Source organism: Scyliorhinus canicula, chromosome 8 (genome assembly GCF_902713615.1).
Source record: "Scyliorhinus canicula chromosome 8, sScyCan1.1, whole genome shotgun sequence".
Lineage (NCBI taxonomy): Eukaryota > Metazoa > Chordata > Chondrichthyes > Carcharhiniformes > Scyliorhinidae > Scyliorhinus > Scyliorhinus canicula.
The window spans coordinates 42,574,973-42,593,431 of record NC_052153.1 but is presented as its reverse complement, the minus strand read 5'-3'; the positions used below and the strand labels follow the sequence as shown (position 1 = coordinate 42,593,431).

The 18,459-nt window shown below is 51.4% G+C and overlaps 1 protein-coding gene across 1 annotated transcript in view; it reads right to left on the bottom strand.

Moving 5' to 3' along the window:
* uba6 (ubiquitin like modifier activating enzyme 6) overlaps nucleotides 1-18,459 on the bottom strand; it is a 201,878-nt gene that overhangs the window by 112,497 nt on the left and 70,922 nt on the right. The window contains exons 7-8 of the mRNA XM_038804447.1: nucleotides 12,576-12,656; nucleotides 666-788 (exon numbers count right to left, since the gene is read on the bottom strand). Of these exons, the coding sequence (XP_038660375.1) occupies nucleotides 666-788; nucleotides 12,576-12,656 (204 nt within the window). The remainder of the gene's footprint in view (nucleotides 1-665; nucleotides 789-12,575; nucleotides 12,657-18,459) is intronic.

The window sequence follows — 18,459 nt, the reverse complement described above, 5'->3', positions numbered from 1 at the left end:
TGTAGATTATAACATTTAAGAAGTATTTAAATGTGTCCTTGCGATGCCAAGGCGTACACGGCTACGTGCGGAGTGCTGGGATTAGAATAGTTAATCGGTTGTTTCTCACCGGCGCAGACACGATGGGCCGAAGGGCCTTTTCTGTGCTGTAGACCTCTATCACTATGGTGTACATACTATACTTATCTACATGACTGAGAATTTTGTGCACTTAAGAGCAGTAGAGCCCCTGTATACATTCTAATTACTTTTCGAATCATAGCCTCTGCTGAGCCAAAGAAGTGCCCATTATGATTGGTCATGTGTTCCCATAGGATCTCATTTCTAAATCCTGCTTGATGAGAGGATTGACCTGGCCCGAGAGAAGCAAAAACAGGTTGCTGAGTTGGACGATCAGCCATGATCATATTGAATGGCTAAGCAAGCTCGAAGGGCTGAATGGTCTAGTCCAGCTCATATTTTCTAAGTTTCTATAACCTTGTTTCTAATCAGTGTCAAAAAAGCTGTCAGCTTTATCTCTTTACATAATCTAATTCAACAAATTTCTTTGATATCACCACTGAAGCACCATGCAATGCTTTTCTATATTTTCACTGAATAACCAGGATCGTGAGCTAGCATAAAATGCTGCATGTCAGTGAAGGTGATTTTCTGCAGATTATTACCTTTGTGATATTTTGAATGAAGATTTCTTTCGGTTCTTCTCCATTCGGATCAGCTACTTCAAACTGGTCTCCAAAGTCACAGAACACACGACAGAACACTCCATATATATCAGCGCTAATGAACTGGAAAATGAAATGCACAAAATTCCCATTGATAAACCATTAAGGTGTACAGTAGCACTGGAAGTTCAAAAATAAAAGGTTTAACTTCTTGATTGCCTTCAGACTGTGACCTATGGTGTAGATGGACACAGATTATGGAAGTTTTAAACAAGTTTACAATGTGCTTGCAGCCGCAGAGAGCATTAGCCCTTGGTTCAAGGAACAGAAACCAAATGTTATTTTTAAAGCAATAAATCTGAAATCATCAAATGCCAAACCAAATCTGCTATAAAATGAATATGAAAGTTTGAAATCATGCAAAAGGCAAACAAGAAGAGGCTACAGAGCAAAAGAGAAACTAAGAACAGAATAAGAAAGCAAACAAATAAACAAATGAAGAAGGTAAGAGAAAGGCAGTGTGTCATGGGAAGTAAACGATGCAGGCAAAGCAGCTTTTATTGCTCAATCTCAGTTGCTTGAGATGCTGGTGGACATTCACCTTCGCTCACTATGGATCTTGGTGTTCAGTAGGCTAGAGAAGAAACAGTACTGCACGTGAAAGATTATGGGCACAACTTAATTGCCGCATTGCACTTGAGCGAGAGCGCGACACGGCCTTTAGATCGCGGGAGAGGCCAAAATCAAGAACTGCTGGACTTCAATCAATATGCAAGCTAACCAGCCCGCTGCCATTGGCAAAATCAGGATTCCGCCGTGCTGCGGTGTGAAACCAATAATCGCCACTTAAGGCCAATCTCCATACAATTATCAGAAGCAACCCCCAATCTAACGGCCTCCGTGATCTAACCGCCTCCCCAGCAAGTGGTCATTTGGGCGCTGATTAATACACCTTTTAAAAACGTGAAGCTGGCAGATAGCTGCTGTGGGGACCTGAGGTGGTGACTGGCCATTTACACTCTCAGGCAACGACTCCAGGGGCACTGGGGTTGCTGCTCGGGTGGGGGCTCGACCTTGGGTTGAGGGGGAGGGGGGCTCAGCACCCGCGGGTCCACCATGCCAACCCTGGATCGTGTGCACCTGTTACGGGGGCAACGCCAGCCCCTGCCTGTCTATCCCACCGAGCCCCCACAACTCCTACTGACCGTGGAGGCCTTGGCCCCACACCTGCAGGCTTTTGCTGCGGGTAAGCATACCTTATAGCACGTGGAGGTTATTGCCTATCATCCCAATCAGACCGTCATGCATGGATACTGTGCCTGAACAATGCAGTAAGCAACACCACGGACGCAGCGACAAATCCGAACACCCAGGGGCTGGGCCCCAGCACCGGGGACATCTCGGTGACCAGAGGGTAGGTGTGTGCATCGGGGAGGGGACCAGCGTCCGGTCCAGGTAACGTTACGTGCGGGTGTCTGGTGTGCAATTTGTGGGGTCGGTGACCAGGGGCCCCCTCTGTTGCTGGGAGTGCATTGGCTGGGCGTTTTGGATGACAGGGGATGTGGGAGTGGGAATGCAATGAGGGAATGGAGGGTCATGGGATAGAAGACACCACTGGTTGTCAGTCTCACCCCTCCCCAATTCCCAACAGATATTACACAGGACAGATGATATCTTGGACCCCGCGGAGGCTGCCCTCGCAGCGCTGATGGTAGGCCAGACGCCAGAGGTGGCAGTAACAGCAGCGTCGACAGACCCCGCCCTGCACACTGAGGACCCAGCCACCCATCAGGCCAGGGAGGGGCCAAAGGGGCAGGCCAGTGACAGCCCAATCGATACAGGAATTACTGGTTTTTTGAACGGATGACGGACATAATGTGTTGTAGGAAGCTCCACCTCAACAAGGGGATGGTGCCGCACCTGTGCCATGTCCTCACAGACTTCACACCAGGAGGAGGATACCCACTGCCGGTGCCCATCAAGGTCACCGCGGCCCTGAGTTTATTTATTTATTTTTTTTAAAATAATTTTTATTGAGAAATTTTGATTTTATACAACATTGATGCACCTTAGTAAAATACCGAAAATAACAATAATATTAACAACCCCATCCCCATGAACAACCCAGCATTTTAACAACAACGCAAATTAACACACTATAAAGTTACAGAATAAACACTACAATAATGCAACCCCCCCCCCCCCCAGTTACCTATCTCTGAGCCAGGAAGTCCAGAAAAGGCTGCCATCGTTTATAGAACCCTTGTATTGATCCTCTCAGGGCAAATTTGACCTTTTCCAATTTTATAAATCCCGCCATGTCACTGATCCAGGTCTACACGCTTGGGGGCCTTGCATCCTTCCATTGTAACAGAATCCTTCGATGGGCTACTAGGGACGCAAAGGCCAGGACCCCGGCCTCTTTCGCCTCCTGCACTCCCGGCTCTACCGCAACTCCAAAAATCGCGAGTCCCCACCCTGGTTTGACCCTGGATCCAACCACCCTCGACACCGTCCCCGCCACCCCCTTCCAGAATTCTTCCAGTGCTGGGCATGCCCAGAACATATGGGCGTGGTTCGCAGGACTCCCCGAACATCTGGTGCACCTGTCCTCACCCCCGAAGAACCTACTCATCCTAGTCCCGGACATGTGGGCCCGGTGCAGCACCTTAAATTGGATGAGACTAAGCCTCGCACATGAGGAGGAAGAGTTGACTCTCTCCAAGGCCTCCGCCCAAGTCCCGTCCTCTATCTGCTCCCCGAGTTCCTCCTCCCATTTAGCCTTCAGCTCCTCCACTGACGACTCCTCCACCTCCTGCATTACCTTATAGATGTCAGACACCTTCCCCTCTCCTACCCACACCCCCGAAAGCACTCTGTCCATCGTCCCCTGCGAGGTCAGCAAAGGGAATCCCTCTACCTGTCGCCTAGCAAACGCCTTTACCTGCAGGTATCTGAACATGTTCCCCTGGGGAAGGCCAAATTTATCTTCCAGTTCCCCCAGGCCCGCAAACCTCCCGCCAATAAACAGGTCCCTCAATTTGCTGATGCCCGCCCTTTGCCACCCCCTGAATCCCCCATCCGTGTTCCCCGGGATGAACCGATGGTTGCCACCCAGTGGAGCCTCCATCGAGCCCCCTGTTTCCCCCCGATGCCGTCTCCACTGTCCCCAGATTCTTAGGGTCGCCGCCACCACCGGGCTCGTGGTAAACCTCTTAGGGGAGAGCGGCAACGGTGCCGTTACCAAGGCACCCAGGCTCGTACCTCTACATGACGCCATCTCCATTCTTTTCCACGCCGCCCCTCCCCCCTCCATCACCCATTTACGCACCATTGACACATTGGCTGCCCAATAGTACCCCAGAAGGTTGGGCAGCGCCAGCCCGCCTCTATCCCTTCCTCGCTCCAGGAACACCCTCCTCACTCTCGGAGTCCCATGTGCCCACACAAAGCTCAGAATACTGCCGGTCACTCTCCTAAAGAAGGCCCTGGGGATAAATATGGGCAGGCACTGAAAAAGAACCTCGGAAGCACTGTCATTTTGACGGACTGCACCCTCCCCGCCAACGACAATGGCAGCATGTCCCACCTCCTGAACCCCTCCTCCATCTGATCTACCAGTCTGGTAAAGTTATGCTTGTGGAGAGTCCCCCAGTCCCTGGCCACTTGCACCCCCAGGTACCTAAAGCTCTCCCCTGCCCGCCTAAGCGGGAGCCTACCAATTCCTTCCTCCTGGTCTCCAGGGTGCACCACAAACACGTCGCTCTTGCCTAAGTTTAATTTATAACCTGAGAAGGTCCCAAACTCGGCTAGTAACTCCATCACTCCCGGCATCCCTCCCACCGGGTCCGCCACATACAGTAACAGGTCATCGGCATACAACGACACCCTATGTTCCTCTCCACCTCGCACCAAGCCTCTCCACCTCTCTGAATCTCTCAATGCCATCGCCAGCGGCTCGATTGCCAGTGCAAACAACAAGGGGGACAAGGGGCAACCCTGCCTGGTCCCTCGGTAAAGCCGGAAGTACTCCGACCTCCTCCTATTCGTGGCCACGCACGCCATCGGGGCCTCATATAGCAGCCTTACCCATCTAATGAACCCTTCACCAAATCCAAACCTCCCCAACACCTCCCATAGGTACCCCCACTCCACTCTATCGAAGGCCTTCTCCGCATATTGCGCCACCACTATCTCTGCCTCCCCCTCCAATCGCCGGCATCATAATGACATTCAGCAATCTCCGCACATTCGTGTTCAGCTGCCTTCCCTTCACAAAACCTGTCTGGTCCTCATGCACAACCCCTGGCACACAGTCCTCTATCCTGGTGGCCAGGATTTTTGCCAGCACCTTAGCATCCACGTTGAGGAGAGATATGGGCCTGTATGAACAACACTGCTGGGGGTCCTTGTCCTTCTTTAAAATTAACGAGATCAGCGCCCGTGACATCGTCGGGGGCAAAGTCCCCCCCTTCCCACGCTTCGTTGAGTGTCCGCACCAGCAAGGGGCCCACTAGGTCCACAAACTTTTTATAAAATTCCACCAGGAACCCATCCGGCCCCGGTGCCTTCCCTGACTGCATCTGCCCGATCCCCTTAACTAGCTCCTCCAGCTCAATTGGCGCACCCAGCCCCTCCACCTTCTCCTCCTGCACCTTCGGGAAAGAAAGCCTGTCAAGGAACCTCTCCATTCCCCTCCTCTCCCCCGTTGGCTCCGACCGGTACAGTTCCCCGTAAAAGTCCTTGAAGACCTCATTTACCTCTACCCCCTTCCGCACCACATTCCCACTCTTGTCTCTCACTCCAGCAATCTCCTTAGCCGCATCCCGCTTACGGAGCTGATGAGCCAGCATCCTACTCGCCTTTTCACCATGTTCGTACACTGCCCCTTGTGCCTTCCTCCACTGTGCCTCCGCCTTTCTAGTGGTAGCCCTGAGTTTATAAGCCTCAGGATCATTCCAGTGCTTAAACAAGGACTAGTGTGGCATCTCACAAGCAACAGCTGACAAGAGCATCCATGAGATCATGGATGCCCTGTTTGCTCGGGCATGGACTAGGCCCAACAAGATGCCCAAACAGCAGGATTCACCACCATCGCCAGAATACCCCAGGTCCAGGGTAACAGATGATCTTGCGTGCATCGGGCCATCAGGGGGTTCCACTCCCTGAACATCCAGCTCGCGTGCACGCTTGCCAGGGAATGTGCACGACAACTATATCCTTGGATAGTCAGACATCCCCAGCCTCTTGAGGACCACCTCAGGATGGCCAGTTCGGTCTTGGGGGATAAGGGGTACCCGGTGATGACCTAGCTATTGACGCAGGTACAGAGGTCGGTGACCAATGCAGAGACGCGATACAATGAGTCTCTGGGCAGCACGGTAGCCTTGTGGATAGCACAATTGCTTCACAGCTCCAGGGTCCCAGGTTCGATTCCGGCTTGGTTCACTGTCTGTGTGGAGTCTGCACATCCTCCCCGTGTGTGCGTGGGTTTCCTCCGGGTGCTCCCACAGTCCAAAGATGTGCAGGTTAGGTGGATTGGCCATGCTAAATTGCCCTTAGTGTCCAAAATTTCCCTTAGTGTTGGGTGGGTTTACTGGGTTATGGGGATAGGGTGGAGGTGTTGACCTTGGGTAGGGTGCTCTTTCCAAGAGCCGGTGCAGACTTGATGGGCCGAATGGCCTCCTTCTGCACTGTAAATTCTATGTAATGAGGCCTACGTCGCCACCCGGGCTGTCATTGAGCGGTGCATCGGACTCCTCAAGATGCGGTTCCGATGCCTTGACCATGTTTGGTGGAGCATGGCAGTACACAAGAGGTTCGCCCACTTTGTGGTGGTCTGCTGTGTCCTCCATAACCTGGCACAGCAGCAGGGTAACGTGCTGGAGGTGGAGGGAGAGGAACATGTGGCCACTCGTGGAGGAGGGCGAGGAGCTGCTGCACCAGGAGGGGCTGGATATCTGCAGGAACAGGTGGAGGATGGGGGATAGGCGGCAGAGGAGAGGGTCTGGCAAACCCGGAGGGTCAAGTTGGCCCTCATCCTCGACCATTTCATGTAAGATGTGGCTTCGTCCGCCATCACATCCCCCCCTTCCCATATGCCATAGTTTGACTCCTGCCTGGCTGCTGAGTGCCACACATTGCCGGCACTATCCGCTGCGCCCATAGTCTCTGAGGCTCCTCCAACTGCTCTGGACCTGCTGGAGTGTCACTGACATCCCCTTCTGAATGTAACAGCCGCACCCTACTGACTGCATCATCTCCGGGTAAACTTGTACAGAGGCTCAGCATCTGACTGGGACCCAGCTGGGCCCCTCCCGTGCGGGGGGGGGGGGGGGGGGAGGAGGAGGAGGAGGAGGAGGAGGAATGGGTCAGCATATGGCATTAACTCACGTCGGACAGATCATTTGGGCGGTGGCCTTTGGATCCTCACCTCCGCCGGGGGGGGGGGGGGGGGGGGGGGGGAATGGGTCAGCATATGGCATTAACTCACGTCGGACAGATCATTTGGGCGGTGGCCTTTGGATCCTCACCTCCGCGACGTACGCCAACTTCTAGGTTAGTGACTGATCTGCCATCCCTGCGACCTTACACCGGTTACCTGTAGGGGGTGAGTCTCTGATGTCCAGCACTCTGCCGCCCGGTGCCAGGGGGCCGTTGCCAACCCACCTGTGTGGCCCAGTGGAGGTTGTTGATCTTCTTACAACACTAGGTGCTGGTCTTCCTGGTGACACTCCCCGAGCTGACGGCCACTGCCACCTCCTCCCAGGCGACGCTGGCTGCCCTGTGGCTGACCCTCCGAGCCCCTCAGGGGAACATGACATCCTGTCTGGTCTCAATCTGTCTGCTCTCAACCGCATCCAACAATCTGGTCAGATCGGCATCCCCGAATCGTGGAGCTGATCTCCTTGGTGGCATGGCTGTGAGCTGTGTGGCGTTTGCTCTGCAGGATCGGAGTGCTGCTCTCCCTTGTTAGCAGGGAGCTGGGGGGCAGGGTCCTGGCAAGCCAGCGTGACCATCATTTGCGGCGAGAAGCTCATGGGACCTTGCTAATTGTACCAATTAGCGTTTGATACCTGTGACGCCTCGCAGGGTCGAGCATCGGGAAACTCATGGCAGTTTGCGCTCGTTACCACCATTTCCAATAAATCGCACCCTATATCAGAAAAATTCCACACTGCAATTTGACCAGGACCAAGATTTTTCTTAAAATAAATTTAGAGTATCCAATTCATATTTTCCACTTAAGGGGAAATGTACCATGGCCAATCCACCTAGCCTGCACATCTTTGGGTTGTGGGGGGGGGGCGAAACCCACGCAAACATGGGAGAATGTGCAAACTCCACACGGACAGTGACCCAGAGCCGGGATCGAACCTGTGACCTCGGCGCCGTGAGGCAGCAGGGCTAACCCACTGCACCACCGTGCTGCCCCAGGACCAAGATTTTTGAACTTTTGTTTCCTGGTCTTGATTTCAAAACCTCCATCCTTGTTTCTAATCCCTCCACGGCCTTGCACCGCCCATCTCTCTAATCTACTCCTGCCCCAGATTCCAAGATAACTGTGCTCACCCAATTCTGGCCTTGAGTATCTCTGATTTTAATCACTCCACCACTAGTGTCTATGCTTGAAGTTGCTTAGGCCTTAACAAGCGGAATACTGGCTTATAATTGTTTTTACGGCTGGTACTAAATTACAAAATGCACCAGGTTAACATAAAGCCATAACATACCGCCTGATCGAGATCACTGCTTCACATCAGATATGAAGACAGCACATTCGCACTATGTTGGCTTCGGACATAGCTTGAATAAAGTGTTTTCCAACACATTGTGCTCCAGGCTCGTGATTAAAGCAGCACTCTAAAATTGGACAAAGCTTTAATATCCTTCTCAAACAAACTGCATCCATCATTTTTTAAAATATTCTTTATGGTCACTAGTAGGCTTACATTAACACTGCAATGAAGTCACTGTAAACACCCTGTGCCGTGCTGTAAGGGCAGCACGGTAGCATTGTGGATAGCACAATTGCTTCAGAGCTCCAGGGTCCCAGGTTCGATTCTGGCTTGGGTCACTGTCTGTGTGGAGTCTGCACATCCTCCCAGTGTGTGCGTTGGTTTCCTCCCACAGTCCAAAGATGTGCAGGTTAGGTGGATTGGCCATGATAAATTGTCGTTAATGTTGGGTGGGGTTACTGGGTTATGGGGATAGGGTGGAGGTATTGACCTTGGGTAGGGTGCTCTTTCCAAGAGCCGGTGCAGACTCGATGGGCCGAATGGCCTCCTTCTGCACTGTAAATTCTATGATAATCTATGAAACCCCTAGTTGCCACACTCTGGCGCCTGTTCGGAGACACAGAGGGAAAATTCAGAATGTCCAAATTACCTAACAGTCATTAGGGGAGGGGAGGAGGAAACCGGAGGACCCGGAGGAAACACAGGGAGAACGTGCAGACTCCGCACAGACAGTGATGCAAGCCAGGAATCGAACCTGGAACCCTGGAGCTATGAAGCAACAGTGCTAACCACTGAACTACCGTGCTGTCCCAATATTACTTTTATAATAGGGTACAGCAGAAAATCAACACTCAGAAGTAAATATCCATTTAATCCAAAGTGGGATCTCTTCAAATACAGCGTTTCTATTAATCTTCCTGGCTCTTTAACTTGGTTGTTTATGCATTACAATTACATGCAGATTCTTTTACCCTGTAGGCACAGACATTTGTGGGTAAAATAAGCAAATACTGCGGATGCTACAAATCTGAAATAAAAACTGAAAATGCTGGATAAACTCAGCAGGTCTGGCAGTATTTGTGGAGAGGAACAAATAATATTTTGGGTCGACTATGACTGAAGATATGGGCGGCGATCCTTCAGGAGACATACGTGGGAATAACATGGGATGCGCAGGCTCTCTGGTGCTCACGACCTTCCATAAATCCTGAGCTTAGTGGACAATGTGACCAGATATGGAGGAGTTACCCAGGCAATGGTAGAACGTTTACAATTCCCGGTATAACAGCCGGTTAACGTCACAACCATCCCCCTCGGTCACCACACCCGCCATCCCCCTGCACACACACGCACGCACGCGCGCGCACACACAGCAATTAAATGGGAGCAATACTGATTAACAAGAGAGTGCAGTTCCAGATGGAGAAGGTGGTGGCAGATCAGGGGGGCAGGTGCATGATCCACCGTGTGGATATGGTCTTGGAAAGGGGGCCGGTGTGGAGTTTGGATGGAAGTAGTTTTGTGTGAAGATTGCAAGGGTAATTGATGAATATGTGGAGTTTACTAAAAATGGGGAGGTTTTAACGTTGGTGCTATGGGAGGCTATGAAAGCGGTGGTGAAAGGACAGATAACCTTGCATAAGACACAGGTTGAGATGGAGTCAGGAGCCAGTGGTTGGTTGGTAGATGGAATTTTGGAGGTTGATGACAAGTACTCGGAAAATCCAATTGGCCAGTAGAAAGGAACTGCAGACACAGTTTGATCTGTTGTCCACAGATAAAGCGGTGCACCAGTTGAGGCGGGTAAAAAGGAGCAATGTATGAGTCTGGAGAGAAGGCCAGTCGTCTATTGGCTGGCCAGCTTAGGAGGCAGGCGACCTCCCAGGAGATTGTTCAGGTAGAGGATGCTAGTGGGATTTTGGTTTATGCACCGTTGAAGTTGAATAGGGCATTTGAGGAGCTTTATAAAAAGCGGTCGGAGCCGCCAGGGGGTGAGTCAGATATGGTGGAGTCTTTGGAGGGATTGGAGTGCCTTAGGGTGGAGGAGGATAGTGCTGGGCTGGAGGAACCATCAGGGATTGAAGAGGTTTGGAAGGCTATAGGGAAAAAGAAGACAGGCAAGGCATCTGGGTCAGATGGGTTCCCAGTGGAATTTTATAAGAGGTTTGCGGACCGGTTGGTACTGTTGTTGATGGACATGTTTAATGACATGTGGCAAGGGGGCACTCCCAGAGATGATAAGCCAGTCATCCATTTCGCTGTTATTAAAGAAAGATACGGAGTCGGTAGAGTGAGGGTCGTACCTGTCGGTATTTCTGCTAAATGTGGATACCAAGATTCTTGCTGAGGTACTGGCGCTCAGGTTGAAGGAGTGTCTTCCCCAGGTGGTTGGTGAGGATCAGACAGGGTTTGTAAAGGGTAGGCGGTTGTCCTTGAATGTGCGGCGTTTGTTGAATGTGGTGTGCTCCCCATTCGGGATTGGGGGGTGGGGGAGGAGCAGCTTATTGTGGTGCTAGATGCGAGAAGGCCTTCGATAGGGTGGAGTGGAGTTACTTGTTTTCAGTGTTGGAACAGTTTGGGATAAGTCCCAAGTTTGTGTTGTGGGTTAGGTGATGGTCCCTCCCAACTCCGCTTCCCATTTCTCCTTCACCACCCGCTCACCTGCCTGCTCTCCCAGCCACTTGTATATATCCCCAGTTCTTCCCTCCCCTTCCACATCCGGAAGCATCAGTCGCTCCAGCAGGGTGTATCCCGGCAACCTAGGGAACCTCCTCCAAACCTTTCGTGCAAAGTCGCTAACCTGCAGATACCTGAACTCGCTACCCCTCGGCAGTTCTACCCTCTCCCTTAGCTACTCCAGACTGACGAACCTTTCCTCCAAATACAAATCCCTCACCTTGACCAGCCCCACTTCCCTCCACCTCCTATATACACTATCCATCCCCCCCGGCTCAAACCCATGATTCTCGCACAGCGGCGTTAGCACCAACATCCCTTCCACCCTAAAATACCTCCTCAGCTGATTCCATATCTTCACCGTGGACTGCATCACTGGGTTCCCGGAATACCTACTTGGAGCCATTGGCAACGCTGCCTTCACCAGAGCCCCCAAACTAGACCCCTTACAAGATTGATGATGCTGATCTGTGCAAACCACCTGCTTGAGTCAGCTAGATTAGGTGCTATATTTCAGGGCTGGGAAGACAAGGGGGTGGCGGGGATGAGGGATTTGTTTCTGGAGGGGCAGTTTGGAGGAGTTGAAGAAGTTTGGGATCCCACGGTCAGATACTTTCCAGGATATGCAGGTGAGGGATTTTGCAAGGAATGTTTTTCTGACATTCCCAGTGGTGCCGCTTCCTCACGGTTAGAGAGAGTGCTGCCGGTGGTAGGGATGGTTAACTCGTGGATCTATGGGAGGATTCTGGGTGAAGATATGCACGTGCCAGAAGAGGTTAAGTCCAAGCGGGAGGAGGAGTTGGGAATGGCACTGGAGGAGGGGTGTGAAGCGTTGTGCGGGGTGAACTTTGTGTGCGAGACTAAGGTTGATTCAATTAAAGGTGGTGCACTGAGCACATCTAACAAAGTCAAAGATGAGCCACCTGTTTGTGGCAGTGGAGGACATGTGTGAGCTGTGTGAGCGGGGTCCAGCCAATTATGCCCATATGTTTTAGTCTTGCGCTGAGTTGGGGAGGTTTTGGGGCTCGGTCTTCAGCACCAGGTTGGCAATCTTGATTTGGAGCCCAATCCCCTAGGGGCTGTATTTGTGGTGGTGGACCTGCCGGAGCTACAGATGGGGCGGGGGCGGATATTTTAGCCTTCGCCTCGCTGATTACCTGCAGGTGGGTTCTGTTGGGGTGGAGTTCAGCTTCTCCACCCTGTGCCTCAGTGTGGCAGCGGATTTAATGGAACTCCAATACCTTGAAAAAGTTAAGTTCACTTTGAGAGGTGCAAGCAAGGGGTTCTAGAAAAGATGGCACCTGGGCATTCTGTACCTCAGAGTTGGTCACCGTCAGCTGTTGGGTGGGTTGGGGCGCGGGGGGCGTTCTCTTTGTACAAGCTTAGTTTGCGGTGGGGTGGGTTCGCTTTCTTATGTACAAAATGTTAAAACCTTAATAAAAGTACTTTTAAGAAAAATAATGTTTTAGCTCAGTACGTACTACAAGAACCGTACCTTGATTGGTGGTTGCTGTGCATGGCAAAAGTCATTTATCCTCTTTTGAAGTGAGAGTCTAGTCTCTGTCAAAACCACACACTGTGAATGAAAAAAAAAGAATCAATATTAATATAACCAAGCACTATTCTCAGAAGACTGTAGCTTCACATCATGAAACTGCCTGCAGCCCTAATGCATTCCTGTACCAGCCTCCCCGAACAGGCACCGGAATGTGGCGACTAGGGGCTTTTCACAGTAACTTCATTTGAAGCCTACTTGTGACAATAAGCGATTTTCATTTCATTTTTCATTTCATAAATTTATCTTCATCCTTCTAAAGTCAAAGGAATGCAAGTCATGTTTGTACAATCTATCCTCATAGTTGGTAACACTTTAAGGCCTTGTATCATTGGGATGAAGCTGTGCCACATTTACTGCCTTTACAGCTAATATATCCTTCCCGAGGTTGCGTCCAAAATCTCTACAACTCAAGGATTTAGCATTTAAGCCCCTCAAAATAAATGTCAACAATTCATTAGCCTTTTTGATAAATCTTTCTACCCTTATTTACGATCTCTGTGGGGATCCACTAGCAAGATGCTGCCATCAAGTCAAAAATAAGTTCTGTCCACCACACAAATGAGTAATGTGGTATACGAATGTCGGTGCCAGTGTGATACCAGGTACGTAAGCCATTATGTCCCAATGACTGGCAGATCATATCAAACAGCATGTTCCTTCTGCTGTTCACGACTGGCAAAGTACGAACTATGCATAGTAGCCCATGTTTGCAAAACTTAAACATGGTGTCCGACATTAAGTGTGATCCATGATTGGACAACACTTGCTAAACAATCCGGATTGTACCAAGAACTACCCTGGAAACCAATGTAAGATCATCAGTCAGGCTCGCAATGTGGCTCACTTACGCATGCTAGAAGCCACATATATTCACACACAGGGTCCTATGCTTTGCAAGCAGAAGGGGCATGTCGACACATTGCACGTTTTATAACTAAACAAGAGTTTGGGGGGGGGGGGGGGGGGGGGGCAGTCATTCACTAGTTCATTTCCCCGTGGCAATGCCTTAACCAGATTCAACCTATCTGGTTTGAATTGAACACCAGCAAGGCAAATTAACTGTTCTTGGCTGCATTCTCCATGGAAACACCTCTACCAATCAGAGTCCACTTATCCATCAATCAGTGCACTCATTCAATGCAGAATAAATTGTTCCCTTTACTTTTGGTTTATCATGCAAGCTGTCCTGATGACTATTTGTAACCAAATTTACTAACGAAAAAATTACCAGCAAGATTCCAATTATTGTAACTTTTACTTTAACATTAACCAGAATCAAAGGAAACTAAACATGAATTAACAGGCAAATGATACTTCAAATAAAAAAAGAAAATTTCACTTGATAGGCCATTTGCAACCACAAGAATTTGCATCGCTGCCCACAAACATGTAACCCTCAGTGGCTACACAGTTCCAGAACATACTGTCTTTTTTCCAGACAGGATAACTCAGATTCCACCTTCCAGGTTTCATGGGCGCGATAGTCATCAGCGTGGCACACTTCTAAGAAACCTCCCTCCCTCAGATCACAATGGCCTGATGGCATAGTTCAACCAACCAACAACATTCTGTTTCACAGTTTGGGTACTTATGGGAAAACATCCAGCTCTTCAGGGGCTGGTTTAGCACAGTGGACTTAACAGCTGGCTTGTAATGCAGAACAATGCCAGCAGCGCAGGTTCAATTACCGTACCGGCCTCCCCGAACAGGCGCCGGAATGTGGCGACTAGGAGCTTTTCACAGTAACTTCATTGAAGCCTACTTGTGACAATAAGCGATTATTATTATTATTTAGTGTTGCTGAGCTAATGGAAAAGTTTCTCAGATCATTTGTGGCAGGTTTTACAAAGAACAAAGAAAAGTACAGCACAGGTGTGTTAGTCACCACCGTTGTATTGTGCATACTGCATACGAGGGAATTACGGTAAGGCCCCTGTACTACGGGTACGGGGGTAGATCCCTGCCTGCTGGCTCCACCCAGTAGGCGGAGTATAAATGCGTGGGCTCTCCGAGCTGCAGCCTTTTCGGCAGCAGCTGCGGGAGGCTCCACATCTCTGCGTAATAAAGCCTCAATTACTCTCTACTCTCGTTTCTTCGTAATTCGCATCAACAGGATAAGGCCCTTCGGCCCTCCAAGCCTGTGCCGACCATGCTGCCCTTCCAAACTAAAATCTTCTACACTTACGGGGTCCGTATTCCTCTATTCCCATCCTCTTTATGTTTTTGTCAAGATGCCCCTGAAACGTCACTATCGTCCCTGCTTCCACCACCTCTTCCAGCAGCGGGTTCCAGGCAACCACGACCCTCTGTGTAAAAAAAACTTGCCTCGTACATCTCCTCTAAACCTCTCGCATCCTAAACCTATACCCCCTAGTAATTGACCCCTCTACCTTGGGAAAAAGTCTCTGACTATCCACCCTGTCTATGCCCCTCATTTTGCTGAGAGTTTGCTGCCGGCTCTGCCAGCGACTTCCCCACCACTACCTAACGACACTTGGGTCACATTTTTTGGGGCCCTAGGGAGTGTCTAACCTCTTTAGCCCACATTTAGGACCACGTTGCGCTTAAGCAGAATCACAGGAGGCTCCAAAATAGAGAACTGCGTCTGGCACTGATCTAACTGGCCAACTCCCATTGTCGAGATCAGGATCCCGCCGTAGTGTGGTGAGAAACCAATAATCACCACTTATGGCTGATCGCCATACAATTAACGGGAGCGGCGCCCCGTAATCTAACGGCCTCCCCAGCAAGTGGTCATGAAGACACCGATTCGTACTCTTTTTTTTTAAATGTGAAGTTGGTGGAAGGGATGCTGCGGTGTCCCAAGGAGGCAAGTAGCCATCATCACTCCCGGGGCAGACTGGGGTAGATGCCCCAGTGGGGTGGGTGGAGGGGGACAACCCTGGGCGGCCAGCCCCGATCAGTATGAGCCACCATCATTGGGTGAGGGGGTCGCGGAGCAGGGCAGGGTGGTCACCCATGTCCTGGGCGGGGGGGGGGGGGGCTAGATGGGAGTTTCAGTGCCCACAGGTCCGCCTTGCCAGTCACTAGATCGTGTGGTCCTGTTCTGGGCCAACCCCAGACCGCCTGAACACTGCGGGAGGCAACACCTAGAACTCAGCGGCCAACAGCCGAACACCTAGGGTCTGCACTGGCGAGGGAACCAGTGCCCAGTCCAGGTAACGTTATTTGTAGATGTCTGGGGTACAGGGTGTCGGATCCAGTGACCAGGGGCCCCCACTGTAGCCAGGGGTGCATGGGCAGAGTATGCACGGGGGAGGGAACTGGAGGGTCCTGGGATGGAAGACACCGCTGGTTGTCAGCCTCGCACCCTCTCCAGTTCCTTACATATATTAAACTGTTTGGACGATATCTTGGACTCCACAGCAGCTGTCCAAGCTGTGCTAGATGCCGGAAAAGACGGTTGCAGCAGCGTCGACAGAGGCTCAAGGTGGCTGGCCATATACAGGGCTCCGCCCCGTACCCGGAGGACCCAACCACCCATCAGGCCAGGGAGGTACCCAAGGGGGAGGCCTACGACGGCCCAAGGTGTACAAGCGTTGATGGTCATTCGAACAGATGATGGACTCAGTGTGTCGCAGAAGGCTAAACCTTAAAAAGGAGATGGAGCAGCACCTCTGCCATCTCCTCGCAGACTTGGCATCAGGTGAAGGAGGATACCCGCTTCCTGTGGCCATCAAGGTCACTGTAGCCCTGAACTTCTATCCCTCGGAATCATTCCAGTGCTCGAGCGGGAACCTGTGTGGCATCTCACAAGCTGCATTCTTGAAGTCACGGATGCCCTGTTTGGCCAGGCAGCGGATTATATAAACTTTGACTTGGACCAGGCCCAATAGGATGCCCTGGCAGCAGGATTCTCAAACATCGACAGGATGCCCCAGGTCCAGGGGGCAACAGGTAGCACACGTCGCCTTGGGCTCAATGGGTCATCTGGGTGTGCCGTACATCGACAAGAAGGGGTTCCACTCCCTAAACATTCAGCTTCTGTGCGACCACAACATGAAGATCATGCACATGTCCCAGTGACTTTGCATGACAGCTGCATCCTGGGGCAGTCAGACATCCCCAGCCTCTTCAAGGACCACCCCAGGATGGCCGGTTGGCTCTTTTTTATTCTTTAAAATTTAGAGTAACCAATTAATTTTTTCCAATTAAGGGGCAATTTAATGTGGCCAATCCATCTACCTTGCACATCTTTCTGTTGTGTGGGTGAAACCCACGCAAACACAGGGAGAATGTGCAAACTCCACACGGACATTGATCCAGAGACGGGATCGAACCTGGGACCTTGGCGTCGTGAGACTGCAGTGCTAATCACTGCGTCATTGTGCTGCCCTGGCCGGTTGGCTCTTGGACAATAAAGGTTCCCCCCTGAGGACCTGGCTAATGACGCCAGTATGGAGGTCAGTGACTGATGTGGAGACCCGATACAACAAGACCCAGACGGACATCCGGGCGGTCATTGAGCGCTGTACTGGACTCCTCAAGATGTGGTTCCTATGCCTCAACCGCTCTGATGGTGCACTGCAGTACACCCCTCTCAGAGAGTCCCCCACTTCGTGGTGGTCTACTGTGTCCTCCACAAACTGGCACAGTAGCAGGGCAATGTGCTGGACGTGGAGAGGGAGGAACATGCGTCCACCTCCGAGGAGAAGGTCAAGGAGGAGGTGCCGGAGCAGGAGGGGCTGGAGGACGGGCCCAAGGAGGACTCGCAGGACCAGGGAGGCCCTCATCCTCACTGGCTTCACATAGTACGTGGCCTCGTCTGTCATTCCCCGTCTCCTCAATCCCCCCACCCCTTCCAGACCCCTCCTGCCCCCCCCCCCCCCCAATCCCCCCACATGTCCCACTGCTCCAGGGACTGTGTAAAATCACTCCAGGGTGATAGGTCTGCATCGGCAATGTCAGTGGGGCACTATCGAGGACATGGGGTTAATGATAACCCGCTGGGAGCTGAGCGCCAGTGCTGCTCATTCAGTGCTCATAGTCTGATGGAGCAGAGCACGGAAGATTAAGCAGATCGAGGATTACTAAGAGGGCACTGGGGAAGGTGAGGGGAGAGGCATCCAGGACCTCAGTGTCTGGGGAGATGGGGCATGGGATTGGTGCTCGGCCCACATTGGCGGGCATCCTCTGGGGGCTTAAGGGCCCCGACACACTTGCTGGCGGCACATGTCCCGCCTTGCTGCCCTGTTCCGGGTGCCAGCTCTGAGATGCACCATTGTCAATGGGGTGGGTCTCGGGGAGCAGGTGTCCACTGCCACTACACCATAAAGAACAAAGAACAGTACAGCACAGGAACAGGCCCTTCGGCCCTCCAAGCATGCACCGATCACATGTCCAATCTAGACCAACTGCTTATATCCTTTTATACCCCGTCTGTTCATGTGTCTATCCAGATAAGTCTTAAATGTCGCTAACGTATCTGCTTCAACTACCTCACTTGGCAGTGCATTCCAGGCCACCACCACCTTCTGTGTAAAAAAACTTCCCCCACACATATCCGCTGAACCTTCCCCCTCGCGTCCTCACCTTGAACTTGTGCCCCCTTGTAATTGTCATTTCCGCCCTGGGAAAAAGCCTCCAACTGTTCACTCTATCCATATCCCTAAGAACAAAGAACAAAGAAAAGTACAGCACAGAACAGGCACTTCGGCCCTCCAAGCCTGTGCCGACCATGCTGCCCATCCAAACTAAAATCTTCTACACGTCCTGGGTCCATATCCCTCCATTCCCATCCTGTTCATGTATGTGTCAAGATGCCCCTTAAAAGTCACTATTGTCCTTACTTCCACCACCA